This window comes from Rhinoderma darwinii, chromosome 1 (assembly GCF_050947455.1).
Source record: "Rhinoderma darwinii isolate aRhiDar2 chromosome 1, aRhiDar2.hap1, whole genome shotgun sequence".
NCBI classification, from domain to species: Eukaryota; Metazoa; Chordata; class Amphibia; order Anura; family Rhinodermatidae; genus Rhinoderma; species Rhinoderma darwinii.
In genome coordinates, this window is record NC_134687.1 from 385,638,244 (window position 1) to 385,662,711 (window position 24,468).

General features: G+C 40.2%; 1 protein-coding gene across 9 annotated transcripts in view; it reads right to left on the reverse strand.

Annotated features, from left to right (window-relative positions):
- The window catches only part of LOC142652732 (transducin-like enhancer protein 1), a 51,073-nt gene that overhangs the window by 22,068 nt on the left and 4,537 nt on the right, over window positions 1–24,468 (reverse strand). The window contains exons 3-10 of one of the 9 annotated variants that reach the window (XM_075828413.1): window positions 22,153–22,216; window positions 22,015–22,059; window positions 11,743–11,805; window positions 10,404–10,508; window positions 5,703–5,753; window positions 4,984–5,185; window positions 4,334–4,350; window positions 1,266–1,382 (exon numbers count right to left, since the gene is read on the reverse strand). In XM_075828413.1, coding sequence (XP_075684528.1) covers window positions 1,266–1,382; window positions 4,334–4,350; window positions 4,984–5,185; window positions 5,703–5,753; window positions 10,404–10,508; window positions 11,743–11,805; window positions 22,015–22,059; window positions 22,153–22,216 — 664 coding nt within the window. Of the gene's footprint in view, window positions 1–1,265; window positions 1,383–4,333; window positions 4,351–4,983; window positions 5,189–5,698; window positions 5,754–10,403; window positions 10,509–11,742; window positions 11,806–22,014; window positions 22,060–22,152; window positions 22,217–24,468 lie in introns of those variants that run through there. The other 8 variants (XM_075828426.1, XM_075828420.1, XM_075828407.1 and 5 more) reach the window with 8 other exon arrangements.

Genomic DNA, 24,468 nt, shown 5'->3' on the forward strand with positions numbered 1-24,468 from the left:
GTCATATGAAAGATTGGAATCTTAGATATGGGCGTTTGAAGGGATTCCCCTTCCCTCCAGTCTCTCACACTGTGTGAAGCAGCTTCATGCTGATAGGACAGCGTCCGAGGCTGTGAGGAAGCTCTACCTCAGGAGAGTCGCTGCTGTTGACACCCACTTTTGTAGTATAGCCTCATTTACATATTTAGAAAAAAAAAAAGCTTAGCTTAAAATAAACGTTTCAGGACGCAATTTTCACTAGTATTACGAGTGTGACAGCGCCTATTCGATTAGCTAGAAGATTGGGCATTACTAGACTAGTGACAGATCCTTTATGATTTTTCAAAGAATAATTCTACCACTACAGGATGGGATGGGTAATGGCTTGATGGGGCCAAGCTCCCACTCCTCTTCTGGAAGCACAATGCTAATTCAGCTATAATACGAACAGCTGAGACCAGGTCCAATAACCTGGCTAAAAGGCCTGCACACATTGCGGAATTTCCATGCAGAAGTTCGTTTTTTTTATTGTTTGTTTAAACAAATTGACATACTGCAGTTTCAGAATCCCCGCCGCAAGTCAATCGTTTGCCTTGTCTGGGCATTTCTTTCTGCAGTGTGTGAATGAGATTCGTTCAAATCTCATTCACTTTACGGCTACTATAATATGCTGCAGAATTTCTGCAATGAAAATCTAGATTGTATTTGCTATGGAAATCTTCAATGTGTGCAGGCGGTCTAAAAAAAAAAAAAAAAAAAAAAAAAAAAGTGGACACATACATTTAATAGCTGTCAGCCGACAGCTATTCCGCCCGATCTCCCCATGCACGCTTCGTGGCATTTTATCCCTCTTAAGAGCATAGAATCGGGAAAGATGAAATTCAACATGCATAATTTTTTTTGGGCTGAACATCTAATACACATTAGATGGTTGGCCCTGTGTGTTCAGCCAACGTTTGCCTAATATGCATGGCCACCTTTACAATCAGTCTTCTTATAGGAGTGGTCAGGTAGCACATGCCTAGCAACCAGCGAGTCACCCTTTTCTTTAGTTTATGGTAGAATAATCAGTGAACTAAGGGCAGAGATCAGCACATAGGCATGGGGATAGAGGCATAAATTTGTCTTTTGCCATATTTTTGTAAACTATAGTGAACTACTTTTATGAAGGAGTAATTGCTATATTAAATATGTCACATTTTCTTGTTTTTGGGATGTTTCTCATTGTCACATGGAAATGTAAGATCCATCAGGCACTCTCCAGTGGGAAAGGGTCATTAACTTACATAGTGGCTTGAATCCTTATCATCCACTTTCCTTTTTTTGTGGTCATTAGAATAATCTGGTCCATTTCTTCTTTTATCTGTTCCTCGCAGGCTATCAGAAACCAACAAAGAATTACTCTGTAAAAATAAGAAAAACATTTTTCTTAAGCGTTCAAAATAACTATTGCCATTATCTTTAAACTACAAATGTAATTTTGCACACAATTGACCAAATATTACAGCTTCCAAAACATGAAAATAAAAGTCAGCTGTGTTTATTCCAATTGGGTGGTAAATATTCAGAGATTGCATACCATGTTCATGAAGGGATACAGTGCAAGCCCACTACTAGAAATACAGAGCAGGCATTTCAACCATCTTCATACTCAAATACCAGATCATCCAGAGAAGACTGTCAAGAACCTAAACTGAAAATTGCAGTGCGACTGGCTGGGCTAAGCATCTAAACCGCAAGGTATTCAGCCATTAAACCAATAAGTCCAAAGGCACTTCCAAGATAGCGAGATCTTAATCACCAGAATAAAAGGAGTTCTAAAAACTAATTAAGTAGTGGTGGTTAAATGGTTCTACCTACAAAGCCATTTATCACTAGTTATGTGACACTGACCCGCTTTTAGGAGAAAGTCATAAAATAGTGTGATCAGCTACAAAATTAAGTAACCTCTGGAAAAGGGTTTTGTTCTTTGCAAGCATCTTTTTAATAGTGAATTAAACTGCACATGTATGTGATTAACACAGAGGCAACATTCGTTAAAAACTCTAGAAATCAATTTTTTACCGTTAGATTTAATTCCAAGCAGTAGCTTTTAATTTTATCTAATAGGTACAAGGAGGTAAAAGGTGTCCAAACAAATCTAACAAAAAAGGGTATTTCAGCCTGTCACCTATTCACTGGATATATGGATAGGATTTAGGTAAGCCTCAGACTATGTAGTGGCACCGCGCATGCCTGGCCTCCGCTGCATTCAAATTCCTCTTAGCTGCTTTCTTGTGGCTGACTATCAGTGGGGGTTCCAGCGGTCTGACCCATACAGATTTAGCATATTTCACCTGTCTAGTGGATAGGTGAAAAATGCCAACAGCAGGAATACCCCTTCAAGTCAGTGTTCGGCCAGATCAGTTTTGATGCAGTTTTTGTTTAGCCAAATCCAGAAGTGAATAAAAAAAAAAAAAAAAGTGTATAAAAGAACACTGATGAATCTCCCTTTTATGGCATCTATTCATGTTTGGCTCAAAAATCGTAGTCAAAAACTGAATAAAAACGGTGCGTGTGATCATGGCCTTAAGTGTATACCAACATTGCACACCAGAACACTACACTAAATAGTTTGACAGTACTCAATAGATTTTTTTTATTAAAATCTGAAAACACACACATTTAAACTTAGGCGGCCTTATAAAAAAATTTGTATGCCCAAGGGGGAACTAAAAAAAATAAAAAAAATTTATCAAGAACTTTATTGGGAACGTGGAGAGCAGAGTTTCCTATGAAGCTATGGAAGAATTTGTTCAATAAGTATCCAAGGGAAACCAGAACATTTACAACTATGAGGACAAACGGATAAAAGTTTACAACCCCTTTAAGTTTGAGGACTATCATCATAAAACAGGTGAATGAGTATCCCTAGTTTTCAGGCAACAGCAGTCTAAAATATGAAGGAAAACAAAGGAATCCCAAGTCAAAGGGAGACCAAATTCTGAAACCGGGACATGGGAGATCTATAAAAGTGTCAGCTTCCAAAAGCCCGCTTGCAAAGTATAATAAATTAAAAGTGCTATTCTGCAAGTCTTATTGTTCTGGCTTTCTCACCCATTTTTAACCCAATCTTTAAATCTCAGATTGATAATTCTTTAAAGGGAGCAGCTGTAACCTTTGAATGGAGCAGATAAAAAAAGAAAAAAAAAAAAAGAAAAAAAGGATATTTTTTTTTTTTTTTTTTTTTTTTTTTTTAAACATGGGAGTCTACGGGCTCCAGATGGCTGACTGATATCTGACAGAGGCAAACTTAACTTTTTTTTTTTTTTTTTTTTTTTTTGCGTTGAGAGTGAAAAAGTAAGGGAAGGTACATCTGTATAGAGAAAAAAAAATAATAAAACCAAACATTTATATGATAAGGAAAATGGCCTGTACAAGGCTGTGAAGTATTTGGAGCATGTTAGGTTGAAATCAGAGGAAGGAGACGTTTCTTTGATTTGTACAAAGTCTACACATGGTGGATGGTAGCAGACTACAATACATCCTGATAAGGCTGCAAGTCATTTTCCTAGTACTCTAAAATGTATTTTAGTTAAATAATGGTTGGACTATGGCAATTAAAATGCGTCTCAAGGCATTTTATATTGCTGGCCTATCCTTTGTATAGCCCATTAATATCAAAAGATGGGGGTCCGACTCCCGAAACCTCCGCCAATGGAATCACAGAGTTTGTCGCCACAGCCTTTTTACAGTTTACAGGTACAGCGTCAAATACTTCCATATCGGCTGTGCCTTGGATTGCAGTTCTGGTTCAATTTAAGCGAATGGGACCGATCTGCAATACCAGGCAAAGCCACTATGGATGTGTATGGTGTTGCACCTGGTGAACACTGTGGCCCCTTTAGTCAGCTGATTAGCAGTGGTGCCTGGAGTCCAATCCTTAAAATCATAAGTATAGGCCTTCAATTTAAAAATGTCCAGAGAACCCCTTTAAAAACCTTAGGGATGGAGGGGGTGAGAAGAAAATTGCAGTAAATGGGAGAATCCAGTTAGGCTGGATTCAGACTGCCCTAATGCGAAACTATCTGCACCCAGATGTAGTTCTACAGAATTGAACATGGTGATCTAATTTCTGTGCTGTAAAAGCCCAATGGGTCATGGTGTGGAGGCTGTAATATGGACATTGAAACGTGCCCGCATTACAGCTGCCTAAAACCAGCCCAATAATGTCCTGTGCTTTATTCCCAAGCTAGCAGTCCCTCCAATAATACGGATGTGTTGTATAAGTGTAATGTTAATGAAGCTATTATGACGTAGATACCCAGTTTAAATGACGAGGACTGGGCATGTAAGCATGAAGCACATTACTTACTGTTCCTGGCTCTCTCTCTGCTCATGAGGAAACCCAGAAATGCAGACATGTCCATTGTGGTAAAGAAGCAAAACGCAAACAAAAAGAAAATAAAAATGACAAATTAGAAGTCAGAAGTTTTTAAAGGGCGTTTTATTTTCCATTCATAATAAATCACATTTACATTTTACATAAACCAAAACAAGAATTAAAAGTGCAAATGTGCCAGTAAGCTGCAGACATGTTGTAGCCTTTGCTGCAGTTTAGATTGAAAAAGTTTGTATTACTTGTGATAGACAAAAACATTTTTTTTTATAAAGATTCAATGCAAACACATTTGCAGTTAAACAAATTTTGTTACAAGATTGATTATACAAACTGTTCATAGATCTATGGGAATACTACATTCTGTGTATATATATATCTTCCGGTCCAATTTTATCATTCTTATGGTAAAGCTACATGGCGCTTTACCTTTGAGTGCTATGGCATAATTAACTAGGATGGCATAGCTATAGACAATAATGGCAAAGCATGGTTACAGAGTGCTTATTAGGATTTTGCTTTTGAGCAATAACTTTCAAACATAAATAAATGGAAAAAAATGCAAATTGTAGTAGAAAAAAAAAAAAAAACGGATATATCCTACATCTGCTTGCCATGCCTCTCACCTCTATGGTGGTCGGAATCATGATGCTTCTTATCATCCTTTATGGCAAGGTGAGATTGCCCACCAAGTGCATTAGAGAGGGCAAGGAGGCCTGCACTGCTTCCTAGAGGTGGAATGCCAGGTGGCTGGAGTCCTGACGGGTGTGGAGTTAGAGGCACTGGTGGTCCATGACTATGTGACAAATGTTGAGCTTGTAACTGCTGCTGCTGTTGAGGATATTATAGTTGTCCAGAAAGGGTATTCCCAAGCAGAAATGGGGGAAGAGAGGAAAAAAAAAAAACATACAAGTTAGATGGAAAGGACAAAAATGCATTTATTTCAGTTTGTGGTCTATAATTTACACAAATTAAGAAGCAAGGTAGAACCTGTTAAATGTATTCCAAACACACTCTGCAGGTTATTTAACCCATAGTACTTAACTTATTTAAAGGGGTTATACGAGATTAGATAGACTTTGGTGCTTTCTTCCAGAAACCGTACTATTCTCATCCATCTTCTGTATCTGGCTTTGCAGCTGCAATACCAGATACAGCCCATGGACAAAAGCGGCACCGTTTCTGGAAGAAAGTAGCCATGTTTTTCTAATCTTGTACAAACCCTTTGACAGCAGAATAGCCGTTAGTTGCAATGGGTTACCATACTTTACACTCAACCAGAAAAGGAGGAGTGGGAATTGATATAACAAAGATAATTTAAAAAAAACAAAAAAAAACTACCAACTTGGCTGAGCCGGCTGAGATGTTGAGCAGACAGAACTTGTACATTTGCCACCTAAGTATACAGAAAAAAAAACCTATAAACCAGTGATTTGCTAAAAAAAAAAAAAAAATAAAGCTAAAAGTAGCAGGATAAAGTTGAACACGGTGTGCCTTAAAAATGTATAAACAAACATAGCAAACAGCACTAAACTCATGAGCACATACAACTTCAAACAGTGGAAATAAACACATACTCAAGAGGAGCAATATTAAATGATGGCAGCAAGCAGCAGCCATATATACTAAGTCTTCACACCAATAACCCTCTTGCAACACCTCCCGCCCACATACACCAGCAAGGCAGAGATCACATGGGAACTACAAGACGAAACATCCATATGCACCAGGGTACAGCATAGTTGCAGGGAGCAGATTATTGGGCTGAATTTAACACATGTAATACTACACCCAATATTGAGACAGCACTACGGAAGCAGTCTGCAGTGGATATTTGATACTAAATCTAGGGATTGGAAACTAAAGCCAACAGATTACAAACTGGAGAGGAGATCAAAGCAGACTAGGATTAATTTCAGATGACCACGACCATTTCAATCCTTCATTATTAATACAGACCTTCAAAAAAAAATACAAATCTGAGGAAAAGTCAATGCTAAAATTTGGGGAGAGTATTACTACACCTGCCATAAAATATGCCATGCCTCCTGCTGTATGACAATATACACAACCTCGTTATTTATAGGCTTTCCAAGGATTAACTAGATACTCACAAATAAGCCCTCAAGAGGTTAACCTCATCCTCTTAAGCTTCACACACTACCATCCAAAGATATAGCTGGCAACCACAGCCAAGGAGCAAAATAAACCAGCATCTTGCTAATCCTTTAGCCAATCACCTGATGCAAAGCGAGCCGGTTAGGAGACAGACAACTCAATCCACCGATGCTGGCTCAGAGCAGGCAAACAGACTTGAGAGAACGCTCAATCATAAAACACGATGTAAGAAATCAGAGCTGGTGTAAGGTCTTGTGCCAGCAAACCTATTCCACCCATTTGAAATGCAGATTGCCAGCTAACATGGTGAGACATGAGCATCTTATGTAAACAAACCACACAAAACCAGAATAAAAAAAAATTGGAACGAAAAAAAAAAAAAAACTAAAAAAACTCAAGCACCTTTTTATAATCATTTCTATTCCCCAAAAAAAAAAAAAAAGAAAAGATGAGCAGTGGAAGCCTTATTCACAAGAGCGGGTCCCGATGTCTGCAAAAAAAACCAGACCCTTTTTCACACAAAAAAGGTCTGTGTTGCATCATTGTGGTTTACGTGTTTTATCAGTTTTTCTCCTCTGCAAGCACTTAATGGTTTTACTTTTAGTGTGCCGTCATCCAATCGTGCGAATAAGGCCTTAAACGTCTCATAGCAACATTTATCTTAGTCCTATATAGGACATATGTTTGGGGGAGGAAGGATTACATTTAAAAAAACAAAACATGTTTAGTTTATTTCTTTACAGAAATATTTCACACACCGCCATCAGAAATGATCTGCTGCTGGGAAACGGAGCCAAACTTGATAGGGGGAGAATTAGGTCTGGCTTATTTGCATGAGAAAACGCATGATCTTTCACACTCCTAATAGGTGTCTAAACCGTTAAATTACTATTTCTTTTTGTCTGGTGTGAAAGACGCTGCTCCTCAGGAGCATGGCCCCCCTCCCTCTATTGTTCTGTCTACCAAGTCTGCCTGCTCAACAATACTGACAGCTGCTATCAAACCGGCCAGTGCATACTTCCAATGCAGCTGCCGCTCCTCAAATCTCCTCCCCTCCAGGGATACAGGTTGACACACTGCATTTTCAATGAAGGGGAGCAAAGGTCCAGCCAATTGTCAACTCAATTTTATGCTCCCGCGATTCCGCAGGATGCACAAAGGCTCTTTTAAGCAAGGAAAGAATATGCCGGAGAAGAGACTTATCGCACGGCTCTATATAGTTATTGATCACCCAAGGAAAAAACAAAAAACGACTGATACGATTTTTTTCAATTTGCATATGTTCAAAGAGGGCAAAGATGAAAAATGTACCCGTTTCAACAGCGGAAGATCAAAGACACCAATATACTAATGTTTGTGCACGACGACCTGTTTCATTTATCCTGCGTAGAGATTGGAGTACGTATATTGATTTACATTTGTTCAATTGCGGTTCAGATGTAAAATAAGCTCTCCATTTGGGGAGTGGGCGATGTAAATGAAGAGCCGTGTTTAGGGGGGAGGGTGGCAGAGTGAAGAAGGTTAGGGGAGGGAATGTTTATGCAAGGCTAAGCTGTCAAGTGTAATAAAGCGGCTTGAATAAAACGTAAGCTGAAAATCCACTGAAGCTCCCCATTTCAGGGAGGAAAAAGCTATTAAAAGGAAATGAAGGTCACCCTCCCAGTTTATTTCACCTAATTGACTGCCAATGGCTTACCACAGGCAAACCAACTGCAGATCTGCAATTGAGAAACTGATGAAAGGAGAGTTTTCAAGCTGAGACTCATTCTTTTATCAGCACTAATCCTCCCGCGTTTTTATGTTTTGTTTTTTTTCCCTCAGTCTCCAGTTGGGATGTAATTTTAAGCACAGATGGATTAACTGGTCCCATTGTCTGCAGACGTCACTGGACTATGGCACTGTTAATCCATACAGCAGCATGTCTAATTATCATTACAAAGTGTCTGAGGGAACCATAAAGACCAGCAGGGCATCTTCTCACAAGCAATTAACATAAATTGATAAATGAGTAATCTGAATCGGCTCAAGCCGCTCACATGAATAAAATCAGAAAGGACAGCTCCTTGACTCGGCTACTTCTGTCTGCCTGTGTTGGGAGGCCAGAAACCCGGCAGAAATACTCTAGACTTTATGTGGCGGGAATAATTAAATTCACACAGGGGGAGGAATGCACGGTTCAGCGAGTTCATTAATGCGTAACAAATAACTTGTGATTGACAGTCACACTGAGGCAGCATTAAGCAATAAACAGATTAAAGAGCATGGAGAGGGGAGGGGGCGATCCACTAAAACCTGCAAGACACCATCATGTCGAGCAATTAAGTATATAAGCCCAGACAAGCTGCTCAATCCAGCTCCATATTTCAGAAATGGACATTGATGAAATAGCCCCTTGGGGTATGGCAAACAATTTCTATCAGCAGTGAGGAACAATTTGCACCATGTCATTGAAAGGGGAGTTTTAACACCCTGCACCGTCACCTATACATAATAGGGTGCGCAAATGAGATGACAAAGATGTTTATTAGGTTCTTTGGATATCTCACTCAGTCACAACCCAGGAATTAGAACCAGGCTATTATAATCTGGTTCCCAGCGACTAGCAGTTATTATTCAAGCCAGTAATGGCCAGGATTTGAATGGTCTTACTATTAAACTTGTTCAGTAATAGTAAGATTCTTGACCAAAATACACATTTAGTAGAAATGTTTTAGGTTCATGAACAAATAGTAAAACCTAATGCCAAAACAAACCTAAAAATTCAGACGTTACAGCCATTGGCCCGAAAATCCCTCCCCCACGTCACTTGCAGCAAAGATATATAGAGTAGCTAGGAGGGGTCCCCACCCTGGAGAGCTGCATTAGCGGCCTTTGCTTGTGACTATGTTAGAGAGAATAGCGGTTACCAAGGCTTTCCTTGTGTATCAGCAGCCCGGCAGGGTAAATTATTATTATTTTTTTTAATAAATCCAAGACACGCCACTATGCACTTTATTTTTTTCTTTCTTTTGGGACTACCCACTGTTTCCCACGATTACTTTAATACTCAGCCAACCCCTTTAAAATATTTGTGTTTTTCACTGCCCATTGACTTGTCAATAACCGTTATTTCCAGGCTTTTTTGGGAGGCACTAAGAAGTCAGAGCTTATTCTCAGTGTCCACAGTATTGAAATAAAAAATAAAAATAGAAGAGTAGTCAAATAAAACGCATATGCAATAAATCATTTAAAATCACCAAAGCATTAATCTCTAACACATTGAAAAACAGTATGCAGTGCAAAATCTATCCAACACACAACCTAAAATGAGTTAACCTTCAGACCACTTAATTGTGCCACCCATTTAACCATAGGGGCCACTTAGCCAATTTGTGGGAGGTCTCAATTCTCCCATATTATCATCTACAAATTCCATTAATGGCCTTAATCCTCAGGCTCATTCATTAGCTCACTGCAATCCTCTTTGCCTCGCCACACAGTGCCGCCTTTGTAAACTAACCTACTGGATTCATCATTTAAGAAGCCGCCAAGCCTGGTACAAATCTTAAGGTGAAGCTGTGCAGCAAGAGGATAACTTAGAATTAGGTGACTACATCCCTATAATTACAGTTGGCACCCAATGTGAGTATGTGTTGAAGCCCAAGGAAGGAAACCAGTACATACAGGTAGGAAATAAAACCAATAAATTACAATTATTTACTGCTTTGGAATAACCTGGGAACAGCACAGGTCTTTATGGAAATTACAAAAATGTTCCTAAAAATTAAATTAAAATCTTTATCAGGTCTTGATATTTCAGTGCACAAATAAAGGCAGCGCAGTCTATTCCAGTAAGACTGGTGGGTTAGATAGTATAAAGGGTTAGGAAAGACAAACATTGAACATTATGTGAGACATTAAACAAGTAAAGAAAGCTGGTTATACACACTGTAGGAGGTAGACCTGGAAGGCCACGTACCCCGATGATGGCATTCAGCTCTGCCATTGTCACTTGTTTGGCACGCTCGACAGCTTGAGCCACTTGTTGTTGATGCTACAGGGGAAGAGAAATATTATTCATGCAGCTATTCTCAGAGAATAGACAAAAAAAAAAAAAGCATCCCTGAATGAAATGTCACATGTGGTAGTTCAGAGTGGTAACCCTGCTAACAAGGAGGCATTCTGAAAGCCTGTGTGTTCACCTTCCGAAATATACATGAATACCCTAGAAAGACGTCTAGTTCAGGCTCTTAAAAAAGGACTTTAGAATGAATAAAGATGGGGCACTTTGCAGAAAGAAAGGGTGTATCCAATGTGCTTCCATTAGAACCTTGACTGCTATAGTCTCCCTTTCTTCCCAACTGTATTATGTATAATCTAGTAGCTTCTGTTCAGTTGCGACCACCATCTTATATAAAAATTTTCCCATGTCCGGAGATTTGATGCCTGAACATTTGGGGCTAAAACATTGAGCGGTTTTGACCTATGGAGTCACAAATTGCTCTACCAGTTCTCCCAAGTGCCAAAGAGTAATCACAAAAGCTACAGTTGATATGGTCATTTCATTCAGATTTTAAAGAGATATAGGGGTTCTATAGAGATTATGGTTGTAAGAACTGCAGGTGGGTCAGAGTGATAAAAATCTGGTCTGTGGTGGTCTGACCACTGGGACTCCGACCAATCACAAGAACGGGCTTATCATGCCGTTCCTGGGAGTCTCATAGGAATGGTGCGCTAGTGCCCATGCTCTATTGCCACTTCATTCATTTCTATGGTGCTGCCGCTCCACTATCTCCACCAGCCCCATAGAGATGAATGGAGCGGTGGCTGGGCATGCATGCTACTGCTCCATTCTTATGGGGCTCCCAGGAACAGCAAGGTAAGCCCCTTCCTGTGATTGGTGGGGGTCCCAGTGGTTTTACCCCCACCGATCAGATATTTATCAATACCCTGTGGATAGGTGATAAATATTGATTATAGGGGGGGAGGAATGGTATATATAGTTTAAAAAAAAAACACACAACCCAAGTTTTCTATTCCTCATATGCAGAATTCAGATATTTTTGTAAAGTAATTAGAAAAGTGTACATGATATATGAAGCATGTGTATTTTCTATTGAGAGCCGGGTCTGCAATCTGTTATGTAAAGAAGCAGGGGGCTGCACACACCATATCTAGAACAGATGCTCTTCACACTTATGCAACGCGATAAAATTAACATTGTAAAGCTAACTAATTTGCTAACAGAAGTAGCATAATTGCACTTTAGCAGCCAGCATCGTACTTACTTCCTGAGAAAGAAATGGGATGACTTGTGCACAAATGGTGTTCAGTCTCTTGGCAATTTCGGTCTGTGATTGAGAGAAAGGGCAGAAAAAGCAAGTAAGTAAACAGAAAAAAAATAATAATCTCCATTGTCAAGTATCACAAAAAGACACTTCAGATTGGTTTTGGCTACAAAACATGAAACAGCAAGTCGAGTTTATCAATAGTCTTACGACTTTAAGAGCAAGGCTATTTTGGCACTTGCACAAAAAAAAAAAAAAAGTTTCAGATGAGAGAAGCGCAATTTCAACATCTTTAACAAACTTTCGGGCCAGCTGCAGACAGGAGATACCATGGCTATTGAACGCCGGGACTTGGCAGTGCGGACCACCAGGAAAGAGGTGCTGCATTGTGCGCTTGCCAAGAGATGCTCTTCCTGTGTTGAGCGCCACCAAGCGCACAACGGTGCTGGGTACAGGGAGGGAAGTGTGCCAGGAAACCATGCCCCACGTGCCAGTTGTGGCACAGAGGCCACAGTTTGCCGACCCCTATAGCGTGTCAAAGGTAGAAAGAAACTGCAACCTGCACATCTAGCAATTCGCAAAACAATTACTCAAGTACCCTTATGCTCAGTCCACATCTACGCTAAGTTTTTCCATTCAGTAATAGGAACAGAAAAGCACAAACATTAAAATGAGCCAGCATGTGCTAAAAAGGGACAAAATGCCGTGCTTAGCATGTGCAGCAAAAATATCGTCAAGTGCAGTGTTTCAGCAATTCTGTATCTGTTGCATTTTGAGTGCTTTTACAGCTAGAGAACAAATCCGTAACGTGTATATTCAGCCCCGCAAATCAAGATCAGCAGAAATAAACCAAATCCTTCATGCTTGAAGCAGCTCTGGCAGACAGAATAGTAATAATTGTCCAAGTTCTTTGGCACCATAAAGCACAGCCTACAATGTCAGGAAAAGACTCTTGTATCTGTATGGCAGCTCTCAGAACATCTCAAGAGCCCTTAATTGTTTATGTTCCTAATGCCGACTCTCTCAAGTGTGTTCATTTTTAATAGCTGGCTCAAGTGTACAGCCTATCAAAGGACAGCATCGCAACTTCACTCATTGGTTCCAGCTATCGGAACGATGATCAGGGTTTATTTGCAAACGACAAGCTTGTAGCAGTGCCCTCCATTCAAGAGCTGTCCTCCTATGTTAAGGACCATTGAAGTTAGTAGGAAGAAACCGCAGTATTCTGGAAGTTGAAGCAAGGAGCTTAGAGGAAAGTCTATTTGCCGCCTACTCTGAACACAAGCGAAGCAACAGGTCAATGTTTAAAGCATTACGTGAAAGCCTTCACATTTGACACTCATGACATTTAGAAGTGTGATATATTTGACAAAGCAGTGCAATAGTCAGATGACCATGGGGTGTATTCCTTATTTAGTTATTAATCCCCAAGTAACAAAAAGTAGTGTCATATTGAATTGGATTGTGCAGAGTTTTCGCCACCGGCAGCCTCATGCACATGGGCAGCTTATGGCTTCATACAACTTCCAAGCCATACTGAACATTGCTATACACAGATTTTATATAGAGGGACAACATTTTTTTTTTTTTTCCTATCATTCTGTATGAAGCAGCAAATAAGCTGAGGCATGCTCAGACTATAGTACTGTGGTTAAAAAAAACTGTAGTACAAAGTGATGCAGGATAGAATTACATGGGATGGAAATGCTGCGGCTTTTTCCGCAGCATTTCTTTAGCAAAATACACGTTTTATGTGCAAATTTTGCTGAAGATTTCACCCCTTCTACATTGAACAGGCTAAAATCTACAGTAAACACTCAGAACAGAAGGAGCATGGTGTGGTTTAAAAAAACTTCAACACGCTCCGACTTCTAGCCGGAAAATGTTTTGCAGCATTTATAAATCTCATCCAAATGACGGACTGTAATTCGCTGAGGATTTCTCACGCAAAATCCGCAGTATTTCTGTCTGTGAAACCAGCCTTACGGTTGTAGTTTTGAAAATAGTTGTTGGAACCCACAGATTGCAGCGAGTCCACCAACATAGTGTATGGAGGTGTTCAAACTGGCCTAACGTGCCAAACCTCTGTTTCCCAGGAGATAAGCTGCTGAGCGTGCAGTTTGTCTCCTTACGGCAATAAGACACAGGCTCCATCGAACCAAGTCTGCACGTTTATGGATAAGTCAGTGGATATAGCAGTCGGCTTAATAAACATTCGGCCAAAAGCTATATACCAGACTTGTGATGGGAGACCTCTGTACGTCAGCATATCGGCATAGTGCATGTGTTTCTGTGAAGAAGTTTCACAATGCCAAAGGATAAAGCGTGCCCCCACTTAAGCATCTATCTCTTGTTATATCTCCTGAAACAGCAAAACACACTGTCAAATGGGCTTTTGGGGTTCTAGAAAATTCTAAGGATTAACACAAATTCCCTGGATGGACGAAGGGGGGGGACAAAAAAAAAACAAAAAAACACCACCTACATTCACTATACTGGCACAGCAGGCCCTCAGTTACTGACATGGGGTTAAAAGGCTTGGCTCAATAGCTCAAAAGTCCTCCCAGACATAAAAATGGACTTCCTGCCATTTATACTATGCAACATAGTAAACCACAAAGGAATAAAAGGTCAATGTTGCACTTTTTGTCATTACTGAATCATTTGAGATAATCTGTGTGGCGGATGAGAGAAAAATCGAAGGCAGCGAGAACGCTGCAAATGGCTTATTGACCTCAGAGCAATTTTCATCTCCATCTGTCTAACAGCAGACATATGGGAAGGGGGGGGGGGGGGGGGGAATGGTCTGTGCAGAGCATTCCTCCTTTTTAAATCCACGCCACTCTTCTTAAATGCTTGGCACTCATTATGTAAACCAGGAATCCATTAATTGATTGGTTAAGAAGAAACCACACAAACACAGCAGTGCAGCCCCATCTCCAGTTTTTAAAAGGCAGGCCATTAATATTACAAGCAAAGTCAAATGTAATACATCATTGTAAACATTAACAGGAAAAAAAAAAACGGTTTTTATTTTGTGAAGTTTTTAAACAAACTTCCTTCTGCGTTAGACAAACGTGCTGAAAGTGAATGACAAGGTGTATTTGTGAATTTTTAATGGATCATTCCTTACCAAGTTAAATCCGATGGATCTGGAAGCCATAGTCCCTGCAGTATATCAATGTCAAACAGCATGTCAGGCTAAGAATCAATTCAGGTATATGCCACTGCCAAATTTCTCCGATCCCAAATGAGCTTTAAAATTATTTTATTGCTCAAAATTTAATTTGTTCCAACTCGTGTCTCCATGACAACGTTGGCTAACCCTGCAAATCATTTGGGTAATTGGATATCTTATCTCTCTATTGCTCTCAAAATCGAATGATTCTGCTGGAATTGTAGCAGCCAATCAAATTTACAGGTCTCCTGAGTAAAAGGCTTAGGAAAGTAGCCACATTCATCTCCTCTTTACTGCCATATTAACTGGGATATGACAAACTGCAGAGGTTGGTTCTTAAAGAGCATTTGGGATTAAGAACCGTTCTCTCCGCACGCCCTTCCTACATACTTTTGTTTCTTTCATTTATATACCAATATAGCTCAGCCGTAGTATCCACAGATATAAAGCTTCAACTATTGAATTAAAATACACAAGCTTCTCTAGCACCCATCACATTACGTTTTTTTATTCACCAATTAAGAGTATAAGCATTTCCCCTAAACCAATAAAACAATCAGTACACGTAAGAACTTCACTATTTCTGGAATACATTCCAATCTGTTCAGTTCAGGGGTTGGTGTCCAAGCCAAGATTAATGAAGGAGAAATAGGAGGAAAAAAAAAAAAAGGAGTTGTATTTTATTTTCGACTCTTGGCCATAGGCTGGTGCCGAGGCTCAGCCCCTCTCACCTGAATAGGGTGTGCGACAATATAGTCTCAATCGCGCAATCACTGGAGTCCTTTTTTGTAGTCTTGTACAGTCCCTTTGAAGAGGACCTGTCACCTCTCCTGACAAGTCTATTATAGTAAATACTAGTATTCCCAATATAACAATCCCAGGAATATATTTACTTAACACTGTTCCCTTCCGGTTATTCCTCCTTGACGTTTATGAATAAATTGACAACTGGTGTAACCATTCCCCTTGTCATAGGAGCGTATTTTTACACAATCTCATGGTCAGCACGGATTGGACATTGTCAGTTTGTAGAGACCCCCCCCCCCAATTGGTAACATCCAGTAGTGAATTTAGTCAGTTCTTGGAGGAATAACAGGAACTACACAGTTTTAAGAAAAGATGCTCGATAATTGTTATTTCATGGGGACTATGACTATTTACTGAAATAGACGTAACATGAGAGGTAATAGGCTCTCTTTAAAGGAACAGTGTCATCACAAATTATTTTTTTATATGTTAAAGATGTTAGTGCTTTATTAAAAACGTTTATATTCATTTGTGTGTTACTTTTTCTTATTTTTACACTTTTTCTTCCCTATGGGGGCTGCCATTTTTTGTTCCATTTCTGTGTGTGTCGATTAACGACACATACAGTCATGGAATACGGCAGCCACAGTCCCATAGGGACTGCGAACGGCTCCCGTCCCATTGACTGCAGTGTACGGCGTCTGTGTGGGAACTGCGCATGCGCCGCTCCCACACAGTCCTATTCGAAATTGGCGCCGTCCGGCGCCATTTTCCTGTGGACCGGAAGTCGCGGCCGAACAGTAATATTACTACTTCCGGTCGCGGCTTCCGGATTTGTGCACTTGCACCAGCGGCAGCAAACGGAGCGGACGGGCCGGAGGGAGCCGCGGCGGCAGGAGCAGGTAAGAGATTTCAATGTATGTTCGTGTTTGTGTGTGTTTACTACTGTATGTAAACCTACTACACTGTGGGTTAGCTCAAAAAATGGCGACACACAGTGTAGGAGGTTACATCGTTCAAACCCCTCGTTTATCCCGGCACTAGCCAGGATAAAGGAGGGGGGGATGCTGAGAGCTCACTAGAGCGAGGGCTTTTAACCCAATGTTGCAATGCTGCAATTTTGGGAACAGCTCCATCTAGTGACCAAAAATGGGTAGTATTATAAATTAGAAATAATTTATAATATTTCCTGGACTCGTGCAAAAAAATAAAAAAAATGTGAACAATGTTTAATCACCCACACACTAAATGTTTAATTTTTAAAAAAAATACATGTTTTTCTGGCAACACATTGCCTTTAAGGAGCAACACATCCCCCACTCATGCAACAAACTTAATAAAGGTAATATTGATAGTAAGCCAACTTTGCCAGTATTACGCCTCATGCACATGACAGTGTTTGCCGGCCGAGCCCCGTCAGCGATCCGAGGAAAGATAGGACATATTCTAGCTTTCCTCGGATCGGAGACTGATAATTTTTTACGAACCCGATTCACCCTCTAAAGTGAATGGGTCCGTGAAGACTATTGGGTGCCACTCAGATGCCGTCAAAATAGGCCCGAGTGGCACAACGGTCATGAGGTGTTAGATATTGCAGCAAAATTGCTGAATAGAAAATGTTCTCCAATACGAAATAAGAGAAAAACCATTGTCAGTCAATGAATGTTGTCCACTAACCCCAATGTCCTCTATAATACATCTCCCAGCAGTTCAAGCACAAACAGTAAATAATGTCTAGCTCACCAGCAGCTGTAAATGTTGCTGACATAAAGCCAATTGGCAGCAGAAGACCCTTGTCAAGATCTCAAGAGTTTTGCTCTTGTACATCTTTAGCATGTCAGAACTTTCAACCAAAGTTTGAAACATGATAACCCTTGAGTGCCTGACAAGTCTGAGACATCACATTGTTTTCACAATACAGAGAACAAACTTTGTGAGGGCTGAGGGAGAACAAAAATGCCAAACTGGCATTACTCAAAATACTTTCACTAACTGCGCATATGAAAATGTCAGCGATCAGGCAGGTGTCATGTGGTCTCAAAGTGATCCTTTGGCTCATAGACATCAGTCATGACATAAAAATACTACAGGCTACAATTAGTAACAGATGACATAGGACTACTTAAGCGGAAACCTATAGCAAGCAAATATCAGAATACTACCGTTAGTAAGTGACAGGCAATTTCTCAAAGACCTCAGTGACGGAGAAAATGGGACAAAAAGGCTGCAATACCTATGAATCGCCGCTAAATGCATGTTGAAGACTCAGTGAGCAAGTAGAAATGATGGGGAAGCAGTGCTCGTACAAGCGCTACAGCCCCATCAAAACAGCTGATCAGAGGGGGATCCCTGGAGTCGGACCCTGACCCAGCAACTACTGATGGCCTATCCTGAGGCTAGGCCATCAGCTTTTTAGGGACTGGACAACCTTTAATTCCAATTCTGGAACAACATTTTAGAACTCTGTTGTGCCATTGCACTTATTCCTCCTAGAAATGTACGAATAATCTAACAGGGTGTGACCACGCCTTGTCAAATGGGTGTGCCCCACTGCTGCCCTGCCAATACATAAGCAGAATACAGTCTGTTACAGTAAACAGGGCTGAGTTGCAGTACCAGATACCATCCATGCACAGAAGTGGTGTTTCTGGGAAAATAATTTCAAGCAACCAATTTAACTACCGCCAATACGCCTTTTAACGGCAGCCGTTAAAGTACTTATGCCAGAGTACCGCATTTTCACGGCGCTCTGAAATAAGCACGGCAGTCCTGTGCCGGCTAAAGCGGGTGCCGGGCGGTCTAAAGACAGCCGGACACCTGCACTAACTGGCGGAATCGATTTCAACATAGATCTCACCCGCTTAACCCCTTAGATGTTGCGCACAATAGCGAGTGCCGCATCCAAGTGGTTTTGGAGGGAGAGTGATCCCTCTCACCCCATGGGCACCATGCAATTGCAGGGTGCCAATGGCTTCTATGGCAGCCCGGGGGCCTAAAAAAGGCCCCCAGGTCTGCCTGTAGTGGATGCCTGCTAGGCCATGGTTGAGGCATGACCTAGCAGGTGCCTGTCAATTTTACACTGACGGGCGATAACATGATGCAACACAGAAGTATTACAGTGTACTATAAAAGCGATAAGATTACTTGTAGTCCCACTAGGGGACTTCACTATGTGAAGTTATCAAAAAGTTTGTTTATTAAAAACTTCACATACATTTGGTATCGCCGCATCCGTAACGACCACACCTATAAAGTGATCAGGTTATTAAACCCGCACGGTGAACGTCGTAAAAAAAAAAAATTAAATAAAAACATGCCAGAATTGCAGTTTTCTGTTCATCACTTATCACATTTTTTTTTAAGCCAGGATCAAAAAGTCGCATGTACTCCAAAATGGTACCAATAAAAACTAGAAGTTATCCCGCAAAAAACAAGCCCTCGTACAGCTGCATCGGTGTAAAAATCAAACAATCATTGCTCTTAAAACATGGCGACAAACAATTAATTTGGGGGAAAAAATAAGTGTTTTTACTTTGTAAAAGTAGTAAAACAGACAAAATCTGTATAAAATTGGTATCGCCACAAACGTAATGACCCACTGAAGTTGTTATTTATACCACACGGTAAAGAGCGCAAGTCTAAGAAGCAAAAAAAAAAAAAAAGAAAGTGGCAATATTTATGGGTTTTTATTCCATTACCCCAACAAAAAAAGTTAAATACATTTTATGTACCCCAAAATGGTGCTATTAAAAAATACAACTTGTCCCGCAAAGAGCAAGACCTTATACAGACAGGTCGATGCAAAAATAAAAATAAAACAGTTATAGCTCTTGGAATGAGATTGTGGAAAAACGCAAAAGATAGCTTGGTCATTAAGGTTTAAAATGTACTGTTCATTAAGGGGTTAAGCAATTAACCCGAATAGGCAAAAAGTGAAATAAATTCTTCAGGGCCTGTCCATACCAGAAAACAAAGCCCTCAAAATACAGTTGGCTAGAGGGTCAAAATTACAGGGACGTGTAAAATGTTCATTATAGGGCAGGTCCCAAACATTCTCCCTATTCACACACAGAAACAAAGACCTGACCTATCACTTCAGCAAGAGAATACAGTTTCCAAGGACAATTTCACGGTTCCTCAATAGACTCTGTAAGCAATCTCCCGGGGGTTAGTTGACCATGTGGGAGGGGGATCTCATCTTACACTAAAGCCTCTTTCAGGATAAGGCATCGCACATAATGAAAATGACAAAAGCACTACATAATACTGCAGGCATAAACACTATATACTACAGATGGAGAAACGCTAGCGTCACATGGGAAGAAAAGATTTCTGCGGTGTGTATAGGCATCATAAGGAATATTCAAACAGTCAAAGAAACCAGCTGGTAAAGAAGAAATCACCTGCACATATTTACCAAGAACATGTCCCATTCACGCATGGTAGTGCTAAGAGATGACAGTAGTCAGACGGCTTTCACAAGATGTACGTGAAGCCTCTACACAGCAGAAGAATGTGAACGCTGTCTCTATGGGTTTCCTCTGCCCCTCTTCCCATCTCCCCGTAACAAAGATGTTGTCAGAAATGACATTTTTTTGCATCCCCAGATGATTCCTTGCTACCATTTGGTTATAAGCCATAAAGCAGGAATAATTTCAGCCTGTCAGGAGTCTAGCTAATGCCCAGTTTCCCCTAGAGAGAATTCCTGTCAAACGTAATGAGTGCTCCAAAGGCCCTCTCTACAACATAATGAGCACTTAGGCCATGCTGGTGATCAGTCAGCAAAAAGCATCAATTTGAGCCTGCCCGCACCCTGGGGTTCACACGTCACCAGCTTTAATAAGAATTATTACTAGCTACCAAATGTCTCCTTACAATTATTAAGGGCTGCAACCGAAGAAAACATCTCAAGCTCGGTTTTGTGAAGGATAAAGAGGTGAAAGCTGCCACAATCGATGAGCGCCAAGTCAGAATCCTTCTTTTTAAGTCTTCGGCGTGCAGCATGTACCTGCAAAACTGTATAAATTACCTATAAAGAGGTTCATTTCTCCAGTAATGGACAAAGCAAGAGACCCCATTTAAACTCTTAACGTCACAAGGCCCGCTATTTCAAAGATAACCGCTACTTAGTTCCATTTTAGAGTTAGTTTTCTTTCAAGGCATTAAGAATATCACCAGTATAAAACCAGCACCAACCAAAATGTAGATTAAGAGGCCTATATGAAAACAAAGGGCAGACCCGTGTTACAGCGAGCGCACTCAGAAGAGAATCACAATTCATTTCCACGAGAACCCATGTGATCTTAATGAACAAAGCATCATTCTTAGAACCATTTACAGCAGATATGTGAATGCTAATGTCTACCCTACAGCCACATATAGACGAAGACAACCCCCCACGGAAGCTCAGCTCCTTACAATTGCTTGCTGAAGGTCTTTGAATATACTCAAGACCTGAAGGCTGAACTAATCAATTTCTCTGCTGCGCCCTGGCCGGTCAGCCATGCTCTTTAATTTAATGAAACAAGAATTTTAGACGGAGTAGCACATATACATCAAGCACGAAGTGTATTGTTGCACTTTGAAATGTGTCCAACTGTGCAACTTCATCTAATGATAATCTTTTTTAAGAGGCAATCGATTTCTTAAAGACTTATTGTACCATCATCTCGATGAAAAAAAGAGTCAGCATATCTGCGGAATACTTACACCCCGCTATTAATGCTTTCTTTGGCAGACAATACCAGCTCAATTGAGGGTCTTCTGGGTTGAGCAATCATTTAGCTGCTCTTCTCTTATGAGGCCCTTAGTGCCTTGTTCCAGTTCAATACTCTTTTTATTCACCATTATCGTGGTCATAAGTGAGAATTTTATGGGAACACGCAAACCAAACTCCCGTAGATCAAGTATCCAATACCAATGACCTATTTGTACCTCTCAAGTGCTGAGATTTTACAAGTTTACATGGTGAATTTGATACAGCAAGGAAAAAGTGGCTAAGTACTTACCATGTGAGCAATAAACATGAACAGGGGAGAGATGTTAGACACCTTCAGAGGTCAAGTCCATTCTACCTTCCCAGAACACATGAAGAATGGATTAACCAATACTCCCAACTACCTAAGGCATGTTTAATGTCACAAGTGCTTCTAACTCGTTTGACATTTTTACAGGAACATAAATGGCTCCTTCTAAAATTAGATAGCGAAGACTACCTCTAGTGAGCAACCCAGCCACAATTTAAATCAATCCCAAACAAACTTCACTACCTGCAGTTTACCATCAGATTATATAATTGCTGTACAACTCAAAAAGATTAGGCCATGCCATACTAAATAAAAACCTACCTGTTTGTGCATTTCAATGTTAAGTCCATAGGACATCTCATAATACTGTAGAGAAAAAAATAAAATAAAAAAAAGAAGGTGACTACATCAAACGAAGTAACAAAATAAAGAAAAATAAAGTAAGGGAAGGCAACGTACCATCACATAATGCCTCTGCATCTCTGTCTTCTCACTTGCCAGTTTTTCACATTCCAATTTAAGGCTGGTGAAGAAAAAAAATCATGTATAAATGAATCAAGTTTTAAACAAGAACATGTTTTCATATACATAAATTGAAGGACAGCTGAACTTCCCGAATCCTGAAAGTTACAGTACTTTAGAGAAGTGGCCAACAAATGCTCTTAAAGGAGTGGTCATCCATTATCACTGATAAGGTGCACAAGGGACTCCACTAGAAAGACATTGTAAGTACACAATCTCACTGTTGACATGTGGTGTAGAGGTTGTGCCTGAGAGGTACTAGTGAGGTAGCTCCTAAACGCTGCTATCCAGAACCATGAGATTAATACATAAAAACTTATGACTGCATTACAAAAGAACATTAAACTGAAGAAAGCGTTAGGCCCAAGTAACACTTCTAAGTGGTAAAAACAAATTGGAGGACAGTCTTAATTACATAGCACCACATGCCTGAAAGAAGCATATGCCAAGACTGACGCTACATGGGTCACGTTGCCCCCCACGTGGAAAGCTCCCTTAAAATATCTTTCTAGGAAACCGCAATAACTTGCCACCAGTCAGCATATGTTCAGAACTGGGTACAGTTGGGACAACCAAAACTCGAGCAGGTATCGTGTGGCCTTATGCAACACTACTGTATGCTCTGGCGTTGCACGCTGTCAGATAGTGCCATCTATAGCAATGTTGCTGGGTAGCCAGAGAACTTTGGTAGCTCAAAACTAAGCGGCAAATTGCAGACCTTCTAAAGCCAACATAGCATACTTAGAAAATATTAAAAAAGGGTCACGTAATTAGATCAAGGAACAAATATGAGATTCCTGATTAAGAACATGTGTTCACAGTAAGTTCACAGAGTGCTAGGATATAGAAGGTATTTCAACCCCCTCCCAAATAGTTTTTTTCAAAATGCCATGATACTAATTAAAATTAAAGTCCACCAAGGAAACCACTTTGGAAAAAAAAAAAATATATATAAAAATAAAAAAAAAAAAAAAAAGGAAATTGAGTCATTAAAACACTGCCAAGAGATGGCAGGACAATACTACGAGGCACGCCATTATTCATCAAAAAGGCCAATAAAAGAAATGGAGGAGAATTGTGAGATGATTGGAGACAGAGCTGCTATTTCCATCACTTACGTCTGCATCAGCCAGTTTTATAAACAGTAACTAATTTACTATCTAAACAAAGCCTTATTACTGCTAAGCAGACTCCTGTAGGTAAACAGCTTTGACTCATCTGGTGTTTTCAAGTCAAGATTTTGTTACAAAATGAAGAGCAAATATTGACAGTTCTCAGGCAGGTAGAAAACACAACACTGGGCGAAGGGAGACAAGTTTATTTGTACAGGACAAACCATTCTTAAAACAATAGTGCGGGATGAACAACAAACTTCTGCTGCGCAACGCCACCTACTGGTGATGCAGAAAAATGCAGCAGCCTAATGAACACGTAATGAATGAAATGGGTAAGGACTGCACAATTGTAAATCAAGAAGCAGCTTACAAACGGAGCATACCAGCCTGAACTGCTGATGTACACAGACAATCTCCTATCACAGTTACCGCTAGGATTGTATTATGGGACTCTAGGAATGTAGATCTGACTGTTGGACAAAATCTATGTAAACCCAGATCACCACAAAAGTAGGTGTAAATAGCAGGGGCGTAGGTTAAAGCTCCTCGGGCCTACCACCCAAAACCTTCACATTCAATGACTCAATAGTGTATAGAATGGAAGAGTGACATTTACATTCATATAGCTAGATAGATCTGTCTAGCATCAGAAGATTATTTTATTGGGTACTGTGGTCCTCATATGGCAGAGAGGTCTTTAGTCACTTCTAGGACCTTTAAATGACCAATGTCATTTATCCATGTTGCATTGTAGATACAATGTATAACTAATGACAACCTTATTACCTATACAATGACAGAATAGCCTTAAGTCCTGGACTGAAGATGCCTAATTTTGAGAGTTCTCTGATAATACTGAGAACTTGTAGGAAAAAAATCCTACAAGATATTCTTAAACGAACAGTGTCATCACAAATTTTTTTTTAATATGTTAAAGATGTTAGTGCTTTATTAAAAACGTTTATATTTATTTGTGTGTTTGACTTTCTTATTTTTACACTTTTTCTTCCCTATGGGGGCTGCCATTTTTTTTTCCATTTCTGTATGTGTCAATTAACGACACATACAGACATGGAATACGGCAGCCACAGTCCCATAGGGACTGCGAACGGGTCCCGTCCCATCCACTTCTGTGTAC